This window comes from Patagioenas fasciata, chromosome 7 (assembly GCF_037038585.1).
Source record: "Patagioenas fasciata isolate bPatFas1 chromosome 7, bPatFas1.hap1, whole genome shotgun sequence".
Lineage (NCBI taxonomy): Eukaryota > Metazoa > Chordata > Aves > Columbiformes > Columbidae > Patagioenas > Patagioenas fasciata.
This window is the reverse complement of record NC_092526.1, coordinates 15,745,116-15,769,204: the sequence shown is the minus strand read 5'-3', so window position 1 is coordinate 15,769,204 and position 24,089 is coordinate 15,745,116. Positions and strand designations below refer to the sequence as shown.

Sequence of the window (24,089 nt, the reverse complement as noted above, 5' to 3'; positions counted from 1 at the left end):
TTTACTGTTGTATCTACAAAGACTGATGCACGTGTCTAACTTCAGAGGCAGACGTTTCAGTGGAGTTATTTGTGGTAAAATTAAGCATGTACACAAATCTTAATTGGACTGCAGCCTCAAAAATATAAATGTAGAAAAATAAATAGAAGGCAAACAAAGGCAAATACCTTTGAAGCTCACTAGACTTGCTTTTCCAGCAGCTTCTTCATAACTAAGTTCTAGAATGTGGATCTTCCTTGAGACTTTCCTCTGTCCTCAAGTTTTGCCTGAGCTTCTGATTCAGTTAAAACCACGGTCATCTCCTCCGCATAATTTCTGAAACTAATCAACGTTTTACATGTTATCACTAACACCTTCAGAATTGTACAGAAATAAGTATGAAGACAGCACAAACACTTCTGAAATTGTGCAAACCAAACTGATACACAGGTTGGATGGAGCTCAGGTTTTCTGTGTGTGATTATAGATCCATGCAGCTGAATTGAGGAAAAACTGCAGTTATAGGGCACTGGTTATTTTCTACAAAAATTGACCCCAGCTGTTTATGGAGTCTATCCAGTCCAAAAGATAAACCATTCTGTAATACAAACAATATTGGTGGATGTTGTGATTTACACGAACTGTTTGTAAGGTTACTGTGCAAAACCACTGCAATTTGTATGTGGATGCACAAATGTTTCCATGTATGTTACAGGATGCTGAATGGCACTAGGAGTTCTGGCAGAAAATACAGCATTTTCTGACATATAGAAATGAATTAATGCCACAGAAAAAACGGCCCTAAACCCATGTTTTTAATGAAGGAGAAAGACGGGATAATCCTTATTTGAGATTTTTGCTAAGCCAATGGGGAAGGAGGGAAAAAGTAAACTTTGGCTGCATGTAGGCATGGGTAAATTTATCTGATTTGAATTACACAAAATAATAGGTTCGTTCTATTCAAGTCTCATCCCAGACCCACCCCCCTTTTCCAGCCCTAGGGGAGGGAGTGTTAAATAATGGTCTGTGTAAACTGATGCTCGTGCAGTGAGAGTTTGGAGAAGTGCTGCTTGTACAAGTTAAAGCAGGCAGCGAAGGAAAGAACAATCAAATAAAAAGCAGCTGCGGGAGCAAAGTGGACCTTTCCGAAATTAAGACAATGTCTTTCTTCACGAGAGTTTTGACGATGAAATGCAAGCGGGCGCTCGAATCTGAGACGACTTACTTTTACCATGCGGTTTTTGCCAGCAGGTTTCACCAGCTGCCCAAACTCGCCGGCAGCCAGACCCTGGAGCTGCAGAACGACCCGGCGGCAGCGGCGGCGAACAAAGGCGAGGAGCCGGGGGCAGAGCCGGGGCTGCGCACCCCGCGCCGACGGAGCAGGGTGAAGAGCCTGCACGAAATGCCCGGACCCAACACCCTCTACAACCTCTACGAGTTCTTCTGGAAGGACGGCTTCGGCCGCATCCATGAAATCCAGGTACAGCTTACTCGGCTTTGTAACCTTGTGCTCACGCCGGGGTTACCCAGCGCTCTCCTTTCCGCCCCTCGCACACACCGCTCAGTCACCGGGTGACCGGCCCCGCCGCGCTCCCGCTGCGGGAAGAGCCGGGATCCGGAGGGTCCCCGCCACTCAGTCTCCCTCTCCTGTAGCACTTGGAGGTTTTAGCATTTTTGTTTCGGCGAGGAGCCCACGAGGTGGTGGTTTGCCAGCCGTGCCGACCCCCTGCTCCCGCCTTCCCCTCCTCCGTGCGGTGCCTGCCCCGCCGGCACCCCCGGGCTCCTAGCGCGTCCCCTTTTCATGTTTATGCGTATTTTTGACTTTTAGATAGGTGCCTTGGACTGAAAAAAAAATCTAATCTCTTTTGAACTGGTTTGTTTCACAATCTGATTTTTTGGCGGGCAGAGGTGGGAAATGCGGGATACCCTGAGGTGAGGCCGTGCCGGCCCCGGGGCTGTTCCCCCCCCGGGGCTGTTCCCCCCCGGGGCTGTTCCCCCCCGGGGCTGTTCCCCCCTGGGCCGCCTCCGCCGTAGGGACTCCCGCCGCTTCCCTCCCTTCAGCTCAGCCCGGGGCTGCTCCACTGTGGCCAGGGACCATTTTACGTCCCCAACCCTCACTCCTACCCTGGCCTCCCCTTACGTAAATATACTTCGCATATATAGGTCCCCTGAGGGGGCGGTAGATGCGCCTGGCCCCGCTGCCGTCAGCGCCGGCCGGCCCCCCGCCGCCGCGGCTGGGCTGTCCGCACGACCCCTCCCCTCCGCGGGAGGCGGGCGGTTTGAAACCTTCCCGGGGGAGGGAGCGGGGGGAGCGGTGGCGGCTGGCGCTGCTCGGCGCTGCCCGGCCGAGGCTGCCGGCCCTGCCGCCCCCTCCCCTGGCGGCCCCATTGGCTCTCCAGGGCGGCGAGGGGGAGGGGAGGCGGGAAGCGGGGCCCGATGGCGGCGTGAGGGGAGGGAGAGCGGCTCCTGTCACCCGGTGTGTGGGCAGCTCAGGGCTACACGGTGGGGCGGGAGTCGGTAAAATAAATCTGACCCCGGTGGGGGTTTGAAACTGGCCTCTGTGGTTTGGGCTCCCCCTGTGCTGTGGGGGGTCCGTCCCCCGGCTCAGCCCCCGGCGGAGGGGACAGCGGCTGGTCCGGGCTTGGGGCGTCAGGAGCTGGGAAAGAGCCCCCGTCTTCTGAACCGTGCTCCTTGCATGCTGGCACGGGCAGCTGTCCTGCCGTAAGGCTGTTTCTATCCGAAGATGATTTTCTTTTTGTTTGCTTGGCCAAACATGTGAGTCTCATTCCTAAAAAGTCACCGTGCACATCCAGGGGCCCTTTCCGCATGTAGCCATAGCGATTCTGAAGTGAGCAGTTGTGTTTGGGAGTAAAGCAGCTGTTGTCACCGCTCTTCAGTTGTGGATCCTGCGCATCCGTAGCACTTATCACTGGCAGTACAGATCTCTTTGGGAAGGCCTCAAACGCGGCATTTATTACTTTGCTTTCTCTAGTGGCCCTTTTGAGATCATTGGGACAGGATTCACGGACAACCCTACGAGGTTCACTGCCTGAAAATCACCAAAATAAAAAAAAGTTAGAAAAGGGAAACCGATGAGAACAGGACAGAACTTTAAATGGTTAGAGGATCAAAACTTGAAAGCTGGGATTTACAAAGGGCCTAAAAACACCAGAAAGGGGCAGGAAACAAAATCAAAATAAACCTAAATAAAACATGCAGCTTGCTTGGTTTTGTCTGATTTTGTTGTATTTACCATTTAGATTTCTAGAAAGAAGTGTTTGGCTCCTCAGCATGTGCTGTGTTTGATGGCAGCCAAACTAGATTGCTAGTGATGAATCGCTCAGCCTAATTGCTTGTTAACAAGATACACACAGATGAAATGTCATGATAGCTAAAGCTGTTTGTTACATTGTATTTCTTCCTTTCTCCACCTTTATGGTAGTGCGCAGAATTTGACTCACTGTAGTTTCATAACATTAAAAAGAATGCTACCATTGAATTCAGGTTCTTTCACTGTCAAAACAGTGAAAATTATTCAAAGTATTGAAAGGAATATAAAAAACCTAAATAATACATGCTTTTCACTACCATTAGCTGATATGGATATTTTCTTCTTTAATGAATGTAATTCCTAGAAAGGAAAGTGGGAGGAAGGATAAGCAAAAGTTGTAATACGATACTCGTTTTTATTCTGGTTTGAGTCTCAAAAATCACTTCACATATCATGGATGCCCTGCTTGCATACACGCTGAATGCATATAGGCATTAACCGGATTAATAACAGTCTGTTAAATTTAACAATACAGTGAACATCAGGAATGAATTAATCTAAAACCCTTTGGTAACAGGCACAGCTACTTAAACGATGTCCTTCGGCGCGCAGAAATATTCGTACGCTATATGCAGAAGGGGTGGGGAAGCTGAGCACTTTTTCACAAAGGAGGTTCTGTTCTCGGTAACATGATTCCGGTTAGTCCTGGCCAAAGCAGTAATGCCTACAGCAATTATGACAAAGAGAAAGTATTTTTAATTTGATGGGCTCGGCTCTCTTGTTTCTCATCAATGCTATGCAAGTATAAAGAAAAGAAAGGTGAGGGGGAAGGTTTTGGATGCTGGCAGTTTGAGTTTATGATGTGTGAAAAAATGTCTGGTGTGAGAATGGTATGTGAGACATGAAAGTGCAATATTTTTAAGGCTTGGAGCAAGGGAAAGAAAATCTATGTTGTGATAGAAAATATAGAAAAGAAATTCTGGGCATTTCTTTAAACATGAGTTTGACACACTGAACACCACCATTCTGTTCAAAGCAAGAGATGTCCAAATATCTTGTCCTTGTCTATTTCTGGTTTAAAACTAGTATTTCGTTTCATTTCATGGCTTGACACTTCCTTTATTGGAGTGCATCCTCCCATGTAAACCTCAGGATCAGTGGAAAAAAGCAAGCTGATACATAAATAGCAAAATTTGTTGAAGTTGTTTTCCTGTGACTGGTGACCTGCATCTGCCACTCCACCACTTTCACCTTTCAGCACTTGATCTCCCAACTCACGTATTCCTTTGAAGACTCATGCTCTCAATTCTCTCCAAGTTCAGTTTCAATATCTCTAAAATAACCTCTGGAGCAAGAGGTACTTTGGATTTAGGGAGTGCTTGGTCATACATTGGTCTGCATGTGGTGTTTGGTTAGCAGCAGACCAAGCAGAAATGATTGCAGTTGAGTTTCTACTGCAGCATTTCCCTCATCAGGGTGACTAATACATGTGTCTCGTTTGAATCCAGGTGCTGATTTTTGAAAATGTTAAGAATATAGCTGTAGGAGACATTCAACTGTCTGTTAAAATTGACTGAAATTGGCCATTGTGTTCCAAAAGTAGTTAAGAGGAGCCTGACAGAGGCCACAATTGCACAACTCGTTTTATTTGGAAACCAGGCAAAAAGATTTAAATTTTTTTTTATAAGCACTTGGTGCCATATGCTGAAGAGCGATTCATATGTCTTAAACGTGCTGTTGGCAATTAAACAATCATATAACCAAGACTGATTAAAAAAATCTTTCTCATGAGTTAGTTGTAAGTCACCACTAGACTTTCACTAGTGTAACTGTATCAAACATCTTTGATTTATAATCAACGTAAGTCTGCAAGCAGATGTCTTTAGATGCAGGTAATGTGCCAAAGTTAAACTTTGGTCAGCTTAACTGGTTTTGTTATTTTAACCTGAAATAAAGGCTTTAAAAATTAAAGATTTCTCAAATCTGAAGTCCTAGTGATGTATCTTTAACAACTCCTTTGCAGGCATCATTTTCTTTCCTAAAATAATGATGTACCTCTACTCTAAGTTAATTCCCTGAGAGCTGGCTATTTAATTTCAGGAGCATTTCAGAATGAGATTTGTTTGAAATAATCAGTAAGATCTCATGGGACAGTGATAGTGCAATCTTACTGGAAATCTTTTGGGTTTCTTTTAATACATAATTTGGTGTTTTCCAGTCCTCGATCACCTGTTCCTTGCCTCCAGCTTGAATCACACAACTTGTGGATCAGCCACTAAATAAAGCTCACTGCAGGAATAAGACCCCAACTTTTCCTTCCTTTTGCAGAATTAGCATATACTTTTCTAAAGTTCTCTGCTAATGAAGCTGTCCCAAAATGCTTTTTTTCCACTAGGTGCTGTGCTGTCATCTTCCTCGATTAGATGTGAGAAACTTACAAGTAGATTTTTGTAAAGAATAAAATGGTAAAGTCTTTATTTACGAAAGACATTAAAAATAAATTATATATTTGTATGATACTGTTAATTTCACCCTATTTATCTCCACGTTTTTCATTTTTCCAGATATTCTTTCTAACCTCTTTGATCTGAAAAGATGTGTTTTTAAGTGCCCCAGGTCCTTTCATCTTCTGAGTATTTGGTTTCATTCACACTTTGTGCCTTAGAGCTTTGGATCTTTTCAGTCAGAGGTCCTGAACAGTGTGACCTCTCTGTTTTCCTTGGGAATATTTCACAGTAATGCTTAGATGCTTTCTCCTGACACTTCAAGCCATCCTTGACTGAAAGGCTGGGGATCAAGATTGATGCACTTTATGGCAAATTGATGGTTTCCTTTTGTGTTATTTTTCCTTAGTAATGCTTTACTTCTGTTTCTCTTTGTTGGTGATGTTGTAGCAAAAGCACACTCAGGAATATGGAAAGATCTTCAAGTCTCACTTTGGTCCCCAGTTTGTTGTGTCCATTGCAGATCGAGATATGGTTGCTCAGGTCCTCCGGGCAGAAGGTAGAGCACCACAAAGAGCTAACATGGAATCCTGGCAGGAATACAGAGACTTACGAGGAAGAGCCACGGGACTTATTTCTGCGTAAGTTTTGTTATGTCTTAATTTTCTAAGTTTTCTTGTAAAAGCTTAGTGATTTTTCTGAAGGACTGTACAAGACTTCTGGAAATTCAGGCTTTCCTGTGTGGGAAAATTTGTGTATCTAGTTGGAGAAGAGGGTAGGAATTTATGATGAATTGTCTGTTCTGCTGTAAATTTTCGAAGCGATGGTAATGATGCGTAGTTTGAACGTGGTGTAAGCTATCTCGCATAAAAACATTCTTAAGGAATGTGTATCAGTTAGACTTGTCTGAGCTGACTCACTGATCTGGAAGTAGTATTGCAGAACAGGGCTTACTAACTTTGGCACAGCACGGTGCAAATGTGATTTTATTGCTTCAGATCTGGCCTGTTGCATCCAGTTGCCAGTGTGCTGTGTGCATTGGCTGAGGTTGACTTTAGATTTGTTGTTCACCAAAGTGTCCCCCTAAGTAGATGAATGCAGAAAAGTCACTGTATGGTTAAATTCACTCCGTAGTGCATCCCTATGCAGATATTTTTGTACGTGTCTGATTCTAAATTAGATACCTGTCTTTAAAACTTGTGTAAACCGGCAGTGCATGGGAGGGTGGTTAATTGTGACTGGGAACTACTCACAGTCCTCACTGACACAGAATGTTTATTTAGAGGGAAGCTATTTTCTGAGTTATGAACAGTCTGTTTCTTTCACGGTGGCAAAAGGTGTTTTGTATTGCACTGCAGACTCAAATCTTTAGCTGCATTTCAGAGTCAAACTAACAGTTCCTTGAGATCTTGTGCAATGCGATCTTAAATCAAGAAACACTCAGAAAATATCTGCTAAAGAGATTTAATTATTTTGCTGGCCAATGACTTTCTGTAGTTTGCAGCAACATTCCTCGAGGTGAAAGAATTTAGTGGGAAATAGTTACATAGCAATTTAAAATAAACTTGTAACAGCAATTGCCTGTCTTTGTAAGGAGTTGAAAGATATCCCAGCAACTACTGTTCCAAAATACTCCACTCATATGATGCATGCAGGTGCTACGATTCAGATTTTTAGTTTTCAGCACAAGATTTCAATCCGTAGCTCAGCTAAAGGATAATCTAGCTGTAAATTGTTTCTCTATAGCCAGGTCTGCTATCCTGTTCCTTTTGAGGTGTAGAATTACGGTAACTGAAAGTGATGTATCAGTAATGGCATTTCTAATACTGGCTCAAATTGTTGATCTGTCAGATCTGGATGTGATACCTTCGGTGTAAGTACCAATCCTAGGTAAAAGCAATTTTGCAGACTATCCATTCAGATATTTATTTAAAGTAATTTTCATCAGAAAAAATTGCAAATTTTTTGTGTTAGCTACTACTAAAATACTAGTACAGAGACACTTGGCAAATTCAGAACACTGAGTGGACAAGTTCAGTCACTCAGACCAGAGATTGACTTACAGATGTACATCAGAATTGCAACACTGAAATTTAATGAGGGTGTGCAATAAATACAGGTTAAAATGTAAGAGCATAATACCAAATATACATTATCATCATTTTCATTTCACCACTTGCTTTTATTTGACACAAAAAATCATAAACAGTCTTATTGTGGAACCCTTACCCAGCTAATGATTGTTAAGGAGAATTGTGTATAGACGTTATTAATAATTTCTTCTAGGGAGGGGGAACAATGGCTAAAAATGAGAAGTGTACTGAGGCAAAAAATTCTTAAACCCAAAGATGTGGCTATTTACTCTGATGGAGTCAATGAAGTTATCACAGACTTAATTAAAAGAATCCACACCCTCAGAACTCAAGAAGATGATGGGGAAACAGTAACCAATGTTAACAACCTTTTCTTCAAGTATTCAATGGAAGGTAAGTGCAGATTGTATAACATCTGTAAAAAAAATGAATGTATAGCAGGGTGCTTGTGGTTGGGCATTTCTGTCAAATGACTGGTGCCCCATTGTGATGAATCTGAAAGGGGTGCTTGATATTCTGCATTCGGGTGTCTTCCTGCCTAGTGCAGTAGATATCAGTAGAATTCCGTTATAAAGTCCAAAGAGATGGTACCTTGCAGTAAAGGGCAGTTTCTGCGGAAATGCTGGTATATAGGTAAAATGTACAACCAAGGCCCTGAGCAGTTTCAGTACTCCGTATTTCTGTATTAATTTCCAAGAATTAGGGTGTTGACCTTCTAACAGTGTAACTTCTAGAACATGTTAATTTAACAGCATACTGGCCAAATTCCATGTGGGGAATCACTGTGTGATGGACCTAAACGGTGTTCATAGCTTAATGTGGGAAAAGACGCTGCTTTCGCCTCCCTGCACATGGCAAGCGTGGGATTGTTACACTTGCCCTAAAACCATCTGCCACTGGCTGCTGTTAATAAGGGAACACTGAATGGAACTCCAGCAGAGCTAGCACGGCGTTTCCTGTCTTTTTATAGACAGTGATTCATATTTCATGCATTCCGTGAACTGGCTGCATACAACCTGATCTTTTTAAAAACATTGGTACTCTTTGCTGACAGGCAGCTGAATAATTTGAGATTTGCGAGAACTTCCAAATTGCTCACCTATGAAGATGCTGTATCAAATGGCCGTCTGCCTGTTTGGTAAACTAACCTGAGTCTGTTCTACATTAATAATGTCTAAAAATGGCAGTCACCTAAGAGTTACCAATTTTAGGGAATTTAAAACTCTGAGCTTAAGGATTCACTTTAACTGATAGGTTAGTTTAAATTCTTCACATTCTTGTAGCTTTTTGTTTTTAACTTGTGCCTGGCACACACTTATTTCCTATATGAACTGTGGTTTTAATTAACTTACACTGTCAACTCTTCAGGAAACCAAAGTGTAAGATTTTTTTTAAGACCACGTAAAGAGCAAAAGAATGCAATAAGAACTAGCAGTTGCTGAAAGAGGCACAAGAGAAATAAAAGGCACAGAAAAACATCTCCCCAGGGAGGAAAATAAGGGAAGGAAGAATGAGATGAAAATAGCTAGATTTTTAAATTATTTTCGTCAAAAAAGAAGAAAAATGAAGCAAAGAACAGGGAAAAAGAAAAGTTTCTTAAAATGTGTATATATATATATGTATATATATAAAAACACATACTTGAGAATTTATGGAGATCACAGTTAAATGTCATATCTATGAACCTGTTTTTAATAGGCAAAGCAGAGAAAAAAGAGACTAGAGTCCTATTAGACCAGTTACTCTAATTATCTAGTTAATGTTTTTTCTAATATTTCTAATAATATTCTAATATGATTCTATGATTCCTGGAAAGATGTGGACAAACTATTAACTAATGATTTAAAAGCACAAAATTTATTTAAAATAGTTTCATTTGATGCAAATGCCTTTGAGAAATTATCTGAATGCCTTTTAAAATTACCTGATAGCCCCACTGTATTTTAGAAAAATCATTAAATAAGATTATTTTGATAATAGAAATGCTTTTTGTAGCATACTATGTGGTATTTTCATAAATAAACTGGGTAATATGATCTAGATTTTAAGTTGGGAGGAAAAATGGCTAGAAAGCTCCATTCAGAAAGTAATAAAAAATGGTTTGCTGTCAAGCAGAGAACGTTTGGCTCACTCCAGTAGGGCAGTTTCTGGCTGAGTTCTGTCTAATATTTAATGATTTGGGTATGTTTATAAAAACCGCGCTGAGAGATTGCAGGCACACTAATGGATAAGTAAGAATTAACTTGATAAATGGAAGAAATGGTCCTTAGTTGAGAAGAAGGAAATTTAATAAAAATGTATAGAAGTGGGGAATGGTATTTCTAGTGGAGATCGCTGCAATATTGCACACAAAATATCTGAGGAAATTTTAGCAAGGCAGGAACAAGAGAGAGGTCAGTATTGTAATTTCAACAGTGTCACACAGTATTTTTCAGGGCCACATAGAGTATATCGTGTGCAGCAAAATCACTGTCTAGTGTGCAAGCTCTTTGGCCATTTATGCACACTCATCATTTATTTACTACCAGCTTATCATGACAAAGAAAGGTACAGTGACTACTAGAAACTCCTGCCTTATCACTGGTTATCAGACATGTCTTTGGACGTGTCCCGCTGTGTTCTGAGGCCAGCAGGGCAGGCTTGGGGTTTGGGGCGCAGTGCAGAGCCCCCCAAGATGCGCTGCAGGGTGCTGGGCATTGTTGACATAATAGCCACTGTCTCACTACAATATTGAGTTGGGATTTTTTACCGTGTTTTAAATTTCTGTTTTACCTGCTCTCAACCACAGTGGTAATAACCAAACAGTTTGGAGAGCAGTTTCATTATGTTAGCATATTAATTCCTGAAATTATTAATATGTATATATGCATGTGTCTAGCAAATTCTTTGATTTCGTATGTGCAGGTGTGGCAACTGTTCTGTATGAATGCCGGTTGGGCTGCCTGGAAAACAACGTCCCACAGCAGACTGTTGAATATATTGAGGCTCTGGAGTTGATGTTTAGTATGTTTAAGACCACTATGTATGCAGGTGCTATTCCCAAATGGCTTCGTCCACTTATTCCAAAACCCTGGAGAGAGTTCTGCAGATCCTGGGACGGACTCTTCAAATTTAGTAAGATTTAGTAGTAGAAAAGTTCAGCTGTATTTTTGCAGGTTCTGTGTGTGTTTGAACAGGACTTGCTGCATTTCTCTTCTGAAATTATAACAACATATTGTGGCAGAAGTAAGTTTCATATTAAATGTAGACTGGCCAAGGGAACTGTTTTAAAAATACTCTATTGAAAAAATAATTTAGTAGTACACTTTAAATATTCCCCTATTTTATAGTGCTGATTCTTTATTTATCTTCATCTGTCTCAGCACCCAGTCCTCACTCCAGGTCTGAGTTCTTTGCCAAAGCTTCATCTTAAGCCACTCAAATTTTAATGAGGGTAGTTTTGTTGACTTCAGCAAGTTTCAGTGAGACACTCTGACAAATAATCACCACTAAAACTGACTAGAAAGTTTAATAATGAGACTTTACTGAATAATTAAACTCTCTGTGAAGTTTATATATACACATACAAGCATGCAAGTTGACACAGAAGTAGACTGCTGTATGGGGTTTTTTGGTGAAATAAAGCATTCCAGGCTAATTTATCGATCAGCTTTCATGTAAGTAAGAAGTTGTCTTTGACATATATATATATATTAAATATTCCAGAGTGTTTAAAAAACCTGAACCCTCTTTTTCTGTCTCATGTTAGAATGGTGCATGCATTTTTAAGTTTATTAGCGCTGTTTGTTGAGGTAGGTCTGTATACATCTTGTTGAAAGTAGATTCTTTAGTTCTTTAACTTTTAATATGCTAAATTTTTAATACGTATTGATCTGTACCTACATTAGGCATTAGAGAATCCATTTAATGCCGATACAGGTGTGTTTTCTGTGAAACACGTACTTTTTTACACCGCCACTTTTAAATTATCTCCCACGAGAAGGCATTCTTGTTCCCTTTTGTGGGTTAAAAGCAATAGCAGACTTCGACTTTATGCTAACAGCAGCTGCAAAACTGTTCTTGAGGAATTTGTTCCATTTGAAACTTGTTGTTATGCTGCTTCCTTGTTTAATCCCTTTGTGGAAAAGGAATTAAATGGTGAAAATTACTGTATGTGATGGGTGTGTTTGTGTAGGTTTTGTAAAGGAACATGTTGCTTCTAGTTCCTTTTTTTTTTTTTTAAGCTCCTTCTGTGAGGTATTAACTTTCTGAAGAATTTTCCTCTTTTTCAGGGCCTGTTTCCCTGAAGATGCAGTCTGTAGTCACTAAAGTATAAATGAGACTGTGGGTGAAATTGCTCAAAATATCATTAACTGAATTTCTCAGTTTTTGTTATTACTTGATGCTCGTCATCTTTGTCTTCAGTGTGATTCAGTTCTGTGGCTTTGACCTTCCGGTTGCTGCCAACATCTTGTGGCAGCTGCCGTGTGCTGACTTTCAGCAGGCTCTGCAGAGTTCCCCACTTCTTGCAGAGTCACCAGAAAACAAGCCAGGTGGGCGTAAAAACTTGACCTTGATCTTCCTTCACTCCCAGTCAGAAACTATAGTCTCTCGTGTCCTTTCTTCATGCTCAGCATCCTCATGCTGTGAGCTACCGAGGTTCCTGTCAGCTGTCTCTCTTTACCATGAGTACCCAAGGACCTCCACAACTCTTTTATCTTTTCCCTGAAAAAACAGATTAAAATATTTTATCTTTTTATTACTGTGTAGTATAGTGTAAGGGAGAAATGCCATTATTGAATGGAACCAGCAGAACAATAAAAATGGGGGCTTAACAATTTTTTTTAAATCCCAAAGGTCAAATCCATGTTGACAACAGATTGAAGGCTATTCAGTCTCAACTGGACCAAGGAGAAGTGGTGAATGGTGGGCTGCTTACATACCTCCTAGTGAGTAAGGAACTTACGTTGGAAGAGATCTATGCCAATATGACTGAAATGCTTCTGGCAGGAGTGGACACAGTAAGCTTTTTATAATTTTTCTTGTGCACAGTTGTTACTGTAAACCAGTACCATTTGCAGCTATCTTCGCGGGGGGAGGAGGAGACGTTACTTATAAGGACATAATTTCTGGTACATTTAAGTCATGAGCTCTTTAAAACAGTAGAAAATATGGCACTGTGTAATCTGTCTTCTAGACTGAAGTTGGTGTTGTTCTGTTCTAGCTGTGGTTTACAGGAACCCCCCATTTGAAAGTCAGTTCCACACTTTATTGAACAGATAAAACAGCAATTGTCTTTACATTCAGCTGGAATTTCATACATTTTCTTTTCATAGTTTGAATATCAGGTTGGTATTTGTGCTTCTTTAGGTAAACCACAATAGGAAAGTCTGCTGAAAGTTATTGTGAAGAAATTGATCAATGAACTTGTATCTATAATTTGATAAAGGATTTTTACATATGGCTAATTGAATCAACTGAGACACACATTATGATTCAGATACCTGGTTTCTGCTCCTCTATCAGGTGGAGGGTGTTGGGACAGCACTATTGTGGGTAAGCCGTAAGTTCACTACCCTGCTTGTGCTGACAACAGTCAGGTCAGTCTGAGGCAAAGAGCTGTGGTGATGGGGCTCAGCATCAACGAGGGATGGTAACACCTGCTGAAACATTTTCAGTGGCCATTTTACCTTCTTCTTCTGTTCTGTCATCTAGAGCATTTGAAGAAACATTAAAGTCATGTATACATCTTCCCCTCCTCTCTTCCTATCATAAGAAATCAGTGTAGCTTAGTATTCTCTGCAGTATGACAGTCAGAATAAGAAGAAAAGATAAAAATGAGTTATTATGTTGTATATACAATGTGTATGGAGTTATTTAGAATATCAGTGAACACTTTTATTGTAAATGATTGTAACTGAGCAATTAAAAAAAAACCTATATGAATTTGATAAATAAAGTGCTATGTAGGACTGTGTTTTATAGTCTTACAGTAGAAAAGATGAGTGAAAAAGTAGAGTAGCCTTAAAGTAAAAAAACCCTCTCTGGATAATGGAATTCAGATTTTTTTCTTCAAAAGAGTTTGTAAGGTCTCTAAAGAAACCCCCCCCCCCCCCCAACATTAGTGCTTTTGAATTCCAAAATAAGGAGCCTATGTAAAGCTTATTTATGTGCTAAAGATTATTCCATTGGTTAAATATCCCAAGGGCTTACAAGTTTTGAGAGTGTTCTGATGTTTGGTTCTTAAGTAAAGCACAGTTATTCATACCATTCATTTTCTAATCTTTCAGACCACTAACTTGCCATTTTTAGTGTGTGACAGAGTTTTAATCAGACTAAAAGGACATTATTCAAGTTCATGCCAACAAGAGTTTCTCTTTCTGTTTGACTCAGCTTTCTCAGCTGGCAACAATAATTTTGTGAGAGGACAGTACTTCTGATTTCCTCATTTCCAAGTACAAGACAGAAATTGAGGGAACCTTTTTTCCCCTTACTGCTGTCACTTCAGATCTCATTTTATCATAGAAATGGAAAGAGGTTTAGAGGATTATAAAAGCTTTCAACAGAATTGTAAGGCAGGTTTTGGCTACAAAGCATTTTGGCTGTCCCTGGAACTGTGCTAATTTTTAAGAGGTTATGAAGGAGCTGGGAACCTGGGAAGAAGTTCTGTGTGCAGCTGGCACAGTTGCCAGCTCCTCTGTGCTCTCAGTGCAGCTCTGCATTTTGGCAAGTGACAGCCACTCCACATTACAAGAAAAGAAAGATGTCCTGAGAATGATACTTCTAGCATTATACCCAAGTTTGAAGATGAGACATAAAAGGTCACCGTCATGATGAATTTGCATTCTAACTTGATCTTAAATGTAAGCCCAAAATAAGACACTTCTTGAAGTTGTTTTTTTACCCATACATTGTTTATAACTTTAAGCTTTGTTGTGCCAATAAATGAGAAGCTGAAAATAAAACTGTTTCCTGCCTAGAAAGTGAACCTGGTTGTCTGTCTTCATTAAACAAGTTGAAAAAAAAAACCCCACATTTAAAAATAATTCAAGAAAATTAGAGTAGAGGTTACAATTTTTCTCTCAAAATTCTGTAAGATACTAAGAACAACACAGGTAAGGAACAAAATTATTACATTGTCACTTCCTTTTCCATATTTACCCAGGAACACTGAAAATAATCTTTTCATTGTAAACTTTCTGTCTTCAGTGATGGTTGTGAGGGCAGCAGGCTCAAGTAAGGCCATTTGCTTGACCTTAATGTCTTGGGTGCAACTGATAGTAGAAGCAAAATGTCCTGATTCTGTCTAGTATTTGAATGAGACAGTCGCTGAAACCCAGGTAGCTTAAACACAGGGGCTTGTGGTTGAATGACTGGTAAATATTACATCACAAAATTTGAAGAGTTGAAATACTCTACTTAGTTCCATGTTAGTACAGATGGAGTGAGTCCATGCTCTCAGAATGTATCCTAAACCACAAATGTCTGTTGAAGTGCAATTTTTCTAGCTGAGGTGAAAGAGGATTAGATGATGGGTTCAAATTGAACTGTCTCCTTCCTTCATACAAAATATTTTAGAATGATTTTTCATACAGTACCTCTTTTCTGGATGATTATTACAATCATAAATTATGGGGGATGTGTGGTATTTGAACATTTTGGGGCTACTTCAAAAGTATAAGCTTCTCTTCGAGCTTCCTTAAGAAATGTTTCAATAGGATGCTGAATGACAGTCGAGTGGGAAATTTCAAGAGGTAGAAAGTGCCTATTGTGGTGTAGTATTGCTTACCAAAGGGTAAAGTGTGATCTTAGCAGTGATAGTATCAATTCTATTGTGTGGATGCCATGAAGAGACCACCATATGCTTAAAAGTGGCCGGTAGTGTTCTGAGTTCTCATGTCTTGTTTCCTGTGAAATGTTTTTGTTGGGAAGAAAGATGAAGCATATGGAAAACTAACACTTCATTTGTTGCTGGTTAGAGTGTTTAAGTTTCAGTCTCGTTTCTGTAGTTTTGTTTGCATTTGTTTTTTTCTGTTGCTTTTTAGTATTTCACTGGGAAAACATCAGTATGGCTTGTTTTGATACATGGGGGATTTTTAGATGGAAAAGGGACGAAGGAAGGGATGGTAAAGTCTGAAAACATCCCATGAGTCCAGATATGAATCATTGCCTGTCTGTTTTATAACGTTTTATAAAACACGTAGTTGAAAACTGATTGTTTTTCTTGGCTTGAAGTTATTTTTAATCTAATCTTGTTGGACTTGATGATGATGGTTGTGGTTTCTTCCTTAGACTTCTTTTACGTTGTCCTGGGCAACATACTTGTTGGCAAAGCACCCTGAGGTTCAACAGCGTGTTTATGAGGAAATAGCCAGTAAGCTGGGGAAAGAAAAAATTCCTGTTGCTCGTGATGTCCGCAAATTGCCTTTGATTAGAGCTGTGCTGAAAGAAACCTTGAGGTAAGTAACAGACAACTGCAATCATTAATTAAAAAAATAAATTCCTTATCGTTGTCATGGATTTTGAGTGCATGGTAATGTTCGTATTTAGTTGTTGTTACTGCTGTTTGCTGCTTTTACTTTCATTTGTTGTAGTTGCATTATGTCCAAAGATGCCCAAGCAATGAAATATGACAGTTGATATACAGTTTAATGTTTTAAGTATGGTAGAAGTAGTACCCCACATGTAGGACTTGTCTGTTGAGGTAGGTAACTGAGAGCTTGATTTTTGCCTTTTAAGTATTGGTTTGTATGATGGGCTGTAGCAACCTCCTCCCCCACACACTGCTGCAAAGTGGTACTTTGCAGTGCCACTACAATCATTTTAAGCTTCTTGACTTAAATTGAAGGCATGTGACATGCTTTTTTAATATGTTTATACCAAATGTTCATAGTGAGGTGAGTAAGAGGATTTTAGAGAAGGCATCAACAGGGCTTTTCCAGCTCCCAGTAGTGCTAAAACGTCTCCAGCTTGACCAATTCATTGAATGTTTGCTCACGCATAATGCAAATAAATATGTAGACCAAATAGCTCAACCTCCACTTACTGGTAAATAACTTTTCTCAGATATTAATTGTAGTCTCACAGATGATTGTAGGCCTTTGAATCTCCAAGGTGTTCTGTACTTTTGAAAAATCTTTTTGCTGTGAATGCATATTGCATTCGTATAGCTTATTTGTGAATGCAAATTGGGATCTAAACTGTTAAGTTGTATTAGCTGTTACTGTTGAACTTCTCATAAATATTTGTCTCTAGGTTATATCCAGTATTGCCAGGAAATGGAAGAGTGACCCAAAAGGACTTGATTGTTGGAGGTTACTTGATACCTAAAGGGGTAGGTTCTGTTGCAGTCCTCTGCGGAGAACACATTTTAATTTTTGTGTATGAAATGGGATGTGTTACATATATACACTTCATTGATTTCAAAAGATTTCACCACTGCACCATCTTTAAGATATCCAGCAGCATTTAAAACAATTAAAAGATTATTTCATTTGACCACTTGAGAAAGGGATCTGGTTTTCTAGGTATCATTTTTTCACCTAGAATTATTCAAAGGTGCTTAATTTTTATCACCTCATATTGCAGTAATTGCAATAATTACAAATGCTTTTTAAATTTGTTATGTGTATTGGAGTTAACTAAAAGTAAACATTATTTATTTCCTCAGACACAGCTGGCACTCTGTCACTACACCACCTCATACTGCGAAGAAAATTTCTCCATGGCAAATGAGTTCCGACCCGAGCGCTGGCTGAGGAAAGATAATTTGGACAGAGTAGACAATTTTGGTTCCATCCCCTTTGGTTATGGCATTCGAAGTTGTATAGGAAGAAGAGTTGCAGAGCTGGAAATTCATCTTGCACTGATTCAGGTTAGAACTATGTGACAGCATTACAAGAGGAAAAATATATTGGTATGATTCTTTCCTATGTACACTGTTTCTGGATATCTTACAGTGCTCAATAACTTTGTTTTAGAGTGTTGTCTATCTTGCAAAGGCTTAAAAAGTTGAAATTAATCGTGCTTGGAATGTAGCAATCTAGTTAAACTACATTGCAAAAGAAAAAATCTTTAGAGTACAAATGAAGTAAAACTAAAGGTAAGATTGTTAAAGAAATATATGGAGTTAGTACAGAAGTTTTTTGTAAGCAAATGGGAAGTCTTTCTTAAGTGCAATAGCTACCTGCTCAGTTTCAGTATTTCAGTTTGAAGAATTCAGTACTTACAAAGACATAATATAGTTTTTACATCCTTGTTCTGACCACGGTGTTATGACAAATAGTAGAGTTTTTCTGTTCCGTGGTCCTCTGTCCCTTCTTGTTCTTTCTTCTAACTTTATTATCATTTTAGATACACATAATTTATGTATAGTAGTTAGTACATAGTGATATATATTGTTTTCCATTGCTTCATATCATAAAGAAAGCTTTCCCAACAGCTGCTACATTTTTTGTCATTTACAAGACAACCTTTAACTCAAATACTGAGATCAGATTGTGCAATCAAAACTCAAAGATTTGGAAACTGTAGTTACTTACCTATAAAAATGCTTAGACCCTTCTATCTATTCAAAGCAAAGCTTGATTGAATTTGCCTTAGAATTTCCTTAGGTAAACTCCTAGAGCAATCTCTGAACAATTAGCATCTGTCTTTCGGAACTCAGAGTGAGATAGCTTTCAGGAGGCTGGATGAAACAAACATACTTGCATCTTTGTGAAAAGGAGGATCAAGGAAGTAACAGAGAGCCTGCTTGTCTGTTCTGGAAAGAAACTGGAACAAAATAGCACACAACCTATTTACAAGCATCAAGATGATATTTAAGCGATTTAAAATAGAAACACATGAAGTATGGAGCTGATCAATGAGAAATGGTGTCAGACCAGTCTGATTTATTTCTTTGACTTGATCACTTACCTGATGAGGTGGATATGAAACAAATAATGTATTCTGACTTCAGCAAGTATTTTCACACATTCTACAGATTGTTTTCAAAATTAAATTAATAAAATTTGTTCCAGATGGAAGTACTTATAAAATGCATACACAACTGGTTGGAAAAAAGAAATAGCTGGAGGCAGTAGCTGTCACGTATTTGCTGTTGAACTGGGAAAACATTTAAGTAAAATTCTGTGAGAGTCTGTCCTGCATTTGATTTGAGTTAGTATTTTCATTAACAGTGTATATGATGGATTAGAGAATACTTTAGAGTTTACATAGGATACCAAGCTGAAGTGAATTAGGTTAAAATAAGAGGATGTGAATATAGAATTACAAAAAAGGGAGAAATGTTCCAGAATCAACACAAAATTGTTCACTAGGGGCAGTTGCAAGTTACTGATCTCAACGAGAAATCAAATGCATAAATACAAATTACTGACCAACTGTCTGGGTAATTAGTACCGTAGAAAGAGACTGGAAGGTTTCAGTAAAAAATCAGTCGACAATAACGATGCCAATTCTGACAAGGCGGTGTAATTCTTGGGTACATTGACAGTATTAACAAGCATGTTGTATGTCAGAAAGAGGAGCTCAGTTACTCAGTCTTACCAAACACTGGCAAATTCTCAGATAGACAGTGACAGGCAACCAACCCTGTGTGCTGCGTTTTAGGGACAATATCTTTAAATTGGAGGAAATTTGGAAGACAGGGAAAATAACAAAAATGGGAGGTTTGAAAGAGAGAAGAACGAGATGAAAATTTCATTAAACATCTAACACTGAAAAGGTGCTTATGTGTCAGAAAATAATGCATTGTTCACCATGCTTTGAAGGAGAAGGATAAAGGGAATATTGCTTAGTGTATGAGATTTAATATTAGGAAAAGTTGAGGATGTTGTGGTATTTCTTCTTTAAAGTTTAAAAATAGGTTGCTGAGGTATTCTATGTTCAGCTTCGAAACGGGTGAAAGTTTGAAGTTTGTTTTAGCCTACAATTTCTGTGATTTATGTTTGCAACGGGTTCAGTTAAAATGTATGGAAGTAGAAGTTTAATGTATAGAGAACCTGTGTGATTGAATTACAGTGATTCTGTTCAGGAGAGTTTCTAATATTTGACTCCTTGAGTTATGATGGTTTAACTTGGCGCACTGGACAGTTGCTGCCTCATGTTTCTTTTGTTTTCTTCTGCCCAGAGAAATGTGTGTAACGGGATTGGGACTCTTTTATTGCCTTGTTTTATAATTGTACGTATTGATTTATATTAAAGGCAGCGAAACAAAAAAACACATGAAAAGGAAGCTCATGAGGTTTGAAAGAGACCTTAGTTTCTTTGATAGCTCAGACTATCTAATGTAGTTGTGTGGAATTCTTCAGAAAGGACCGGCTCAACCCTCCCTCTGTCGGGGGATGAAGACTTTTAAACTATAATCTTCACAATTATTTTTTTTTTCCTGAGTGAGAATCGTGGCATTCAGACTCCACAAAATTGGCAACAGAATTCTTTTTGTGACAGCCTCTTATGTTCTCTTTTCCAAAGTCTAATCTTTATCTGTAATTTTGCAGCTTTTCTAATACTTGTCCTGTTTATCTTCACAGTTGCTTCAGAATTTTGAGATCAAAATTTCTCCCAAAACTGTACCAGTTCGTGCCAAAACCCATGGACTTTTGACTCCTGGAAGCTCCATCAATGTGAGATTTTCTGACAGAAAGTGAGACTCAAATGTTTTGGAAATACCTGTGAGATTTTCATGGGAACAGACTTGCATCTTATGGATGTTTAATCATGCTTGTTCTGTGGTTTGTAGGTATTTGGCAAAATGATCAAGTATGTTCTGCCTTAGTTCTAGCAGTACAGAACAGAAATTACCTCTCCTGTAATAGATAATTACATATATGAAAATATAAACTGAAAGAATTTCCTTCTTGCACTGGGAATCTCCCTTTACCTGGGAAGATTTCTAGTAAAACAACACATGTAAAAAATCAGACATGTCGGTATTCAGCAGTTTTGTTACACCGAGTTGTCACAAAAGTCAACTACTTAGTCAGTCTATTTAAGTGCAAGAGGATTACTATGTATTATGTGAAAATTAGCTGCATTTATGAATTAGTGTTTTCCTTTTTCTTATCCTCCAGTGGTTTTTAAAAGGTTTCACCTAACATTGACGTTATGAGATCATTTTTCTCTAGTCTGTGAAAAAAATTATGTGTATTAAAAAATGAATACAGTAATCTGAAAAGTAAAGATAGGAAAAATCCAATTTATGTCACTTCGGTTAGACTCAAAATCCAGAACAATTAAAAATCTATCCAAACATAATCCCCATAAAATGTTTCTATATATTTTTAAATTAAAAATCTTAAAATAAAAGTTTAAATGTCACATTTTAGAGTTATGAACCCAGACACAGTCCTCACCACCAAAGCATAAACTGAGTGGAACAGCACAAGCCACTTTCACTGTTCTAGTTAACATTATGCCAAAAAAACAAATGTAGCAACTATTTCATTTTTATTTACATTTTTGTAACTTAATTACAATACTACTATTAACTATCTTCACAGTTCTTCAACAGTAAGAGCTGGAAAGTTCCCATTGTAACATGCTGAACCCACAGGCAGGTGCACAGTTGCCTTCTGTAGCATGGAAATGGGACTACTGAAGTATTTGGAGATTTTTTGCTGTCTGGTGTCTAATACAAAGAGCGGACACCTGAAAGGTTGGGGTTTTTTAATTATTATTTTATTTTTCCTTTAACAATTAACACAAAAGTCTCTCTTGGTGATACTTCAGTCTTTAGACAACTTCAGTATCACTGCACTAACCTCATGTTCTCATTTTAGAGATAAATCTTATATCTTGGGACCATGTTATGCCTTGAACGATGCTCAAACCTGCCTATCAAATATGAAATGAGCTATGTATAGTTGACTGTTTACGTGTCAGGTTCTGACTGTTGTTTGTGAGATAGTTCACAAACTGGTAATTGTAAGCTTTCCAGACATATGCAGAGTTAGAAAAAAGTTGTGCAACTCAGTTTTTAAAATGACAGTATTTTTCTTTGCTCATCTAGCTATAAATAGTCAGAGACGGGTTACAAATTCAATAACTCACTGTAGTTTTAATGGTGTACATGAAATTCCACATAGCTAACTACTGCAGTCACATTGTTGTGGTATTTTGGTTACTTTTTGTAGTACCTTTTCAAGATCTTGACAAAAGAAATAAAATTCTCCTTTGTATGGATCTTGAGTATAAGATAACACTAAACAAAAATTATGTGATCTGTGAGAAGATTAAATGTTTACATGATGACTTCAAAATATTAATCCTGTATTGAGCGTATGTATGGAGTATAAGAAAAACAGGTAACCTGTGGAGGGCTTTTTCCTTGAATGAGCTTGTCTTCTGATGCTTATTTCCAGGGCTTCACATTATTCCCTTGTTTTTTTCTTTCCCATTGTCATTTCCATTTGTCCCCATCTTAAACAGAATGAAGAGTTGTATTTGCTGGAGCCAGCTCACATCCCAAAGGTGTTTTGCGTAGGATGGTGTAGAAGTTTGTGGGTTGAGTATTTGACTCTGTAACTCTGCCTGTTTTAGCAGACTTGGGGACCAAAGAGCCCCCAGTCCTTGAGTCTAGACTTGGATTCTGTATGGTGCCCTCCTTTTGAATCACCTTAGCATCGTTAGAAACACCAGCCATTGCTGTGTTGCAGGATATTTGCTACTTGTTACCAGTCCCTAAGTAATACATCCCTGTAGAACAGGGAACAGGCTCTTTAAGGCATTTGAATCTTTTTCATGAAAACAGAAAGCCTGTGATTTGTTTTAGTAGACAATCTATCCGTGTAAGTTGTCTTTTGTACGTAATAAAATATTTATACAGAATTTACAAGTCCTGGTTATTTTAACGGCTAATTATAATTGCATTTTTCTTCAGCATCTTAAAGTTTTTAACTGGGTGGATAGCACTGGAAGATTCACTGCTGCATGGAAAATTACTAGTTCAGATAAAAAAGATGAGGATCCATACAAAAATTTAAGGTGTTTAATGAAGGAGTGATAACATTATATTAAAAGTACTGTCGTTCTGGAGGAAAGTTACTGGCAAAGCTACACAAGAAATACCCTAGTACTGATTCTAGTGTCATGTTTTGTTTAATGATAATTGCCTAATACATAGAAGAGTGTTAATGATATAAGGAGTGAAGGCACCAAGTATTAATAAATAAATAAAACAAGCAAAACCCAGAGCCTAGAATGTAATGGAAATGATATGGAATTTAATAGCAAAAGACATGTACGTACAGAATAAAAATAATTTATTTGAGGAGCTCACCAGTTGGAAATGGAATGTGTAGAGGAAGACCTAGGTAATCACAGATGACCAGAAATGGCAAGTGTGTTGGAATAATGAAAAATACAACCTAGAACGTACGAGATGAACTATCTCTGATAGAGATTAGGGAAAAACAGTTGAGGCTGCATCTTAAGTGCCATGCACAGTGTGATTATATGTGTTCAAGAAGGTGGAGTTGGATTTGAACAGGTAAGGTTACTACTAGGACTATGAGATTAATAAAGCTTCTGTGAGTGGAGAAGGGGTTCCACTATGATGCCTTTTGCTTTGCATCCCTGGGCTTTCAGCAGACCACAGCCTGCAGAGCAAGCCCTGCACATCTGGAAGCCACATAACCATGGGCTTAGGAGAACACACAACTCTGCTGACTTGATTATGTTCCTTTCAGTGGGATAAAATTGCGGATGACGGAAACGCGGCTGTCTGCAAGACACTGAATGTATCCTCAGAAATGCTCACCTACTTAGCCTAGAAAAATTAATATTGAGATAGGAGATAAATATTCTCTTTCAAATACCTTCAGATTGAGGTGTTTACTCCTGAAGGTAAAGGGTAATGCTTGCCCAAAACAAGTTTTACCAGCTAGCAATGGATAAACTGGTGCAGAAAGTTTCAAGCCATCAGGAGGATGAGAGTTTAGCATAAATTTACTGTGAGAAAGGACAAAGACAAGAAAAATCTCCAACCAGCTACGAAATGATGGAAAATGGTGAAAAGAATTAAATAAAGTGACTGCTTAACTAGAATCACTGTATTGAGGCAGGCTGTGCTCTATTTTTTCTTATTCTGTTGTAGGTGCATAGGTGTGGAAGGAATCTGTGAGATCGATGGTGAGGTAGTCACAACTCCAGCAAAGTTATGCCAGTGGTGACAGGAACTGAAGAGCTCCTTGAACAGCCCAGCATTGATGTGGCTGTGAAGGTGAAGAACAGGATGCGTGTCAGCTGTGAACAGGAGAGAAGTAGGCACTGGGGGGTGCTTGGAGCTAGAAACAGAGGAGCTGGGCCATCATGCACAGG

The 24,089-nt window shown here is 38.9% G+C and overlaps 1 protein-coding gene across 4 annotated transcripts; it reads left to right on the top strand.

The window, feature by feature from the left end:
- The first annotated feature begins 1,000 nt into the window (after positions 1 to 1,000).
- Positions 1,001 to 22,598, top strand: CYP27C1 (cytochrome P450 family 27 subfamily C member 1). 4 transcript variants are annotated; one of them, XM_065841099.2, is made up of 9 exons: positions 1,001 to 1,459; positions 6,145 to 6,335; positions 7,981 to 8,180; positions 10,692 to 10,901; positions 12,624 to 12,787; positions 16,059 to 16,225; positions 17,022 to 17,100; positions 17,437 to 17,640; positions 20,303 to 22,598. In XM_065841099.2, the coding sequence occupies exons 1-9, from the start codon at positions 1,139 to 1,141 to the stop codon at positions 20,417 to 20,419; spliced, it is 1,653 nt and encodes a 550-aa protein (XP_065697171.1). In that variant the 5' UTR covers positions 1,001 to 1,138; the 3' UTR covers positions 20,420 to 22,598. The 4 variants fall into 4 exon arrangements, with proteins under 4 accessions (XP_065697171.1, XP_071666988.1, XP_071666989.1 ...); XM_071810887.1 differs by having other exon boundaries at positions 1,002 to 1,459; positions 17,437 to 17,682; positions 20,303 to 20,390; XM_065841101.2 differs by having other exon boundaries at positions 1,368 to 1,459; positions 6,218 to 6,335.
- Positions 22,599 to 24,089: the final 1,491 nt, after the last annotated feature.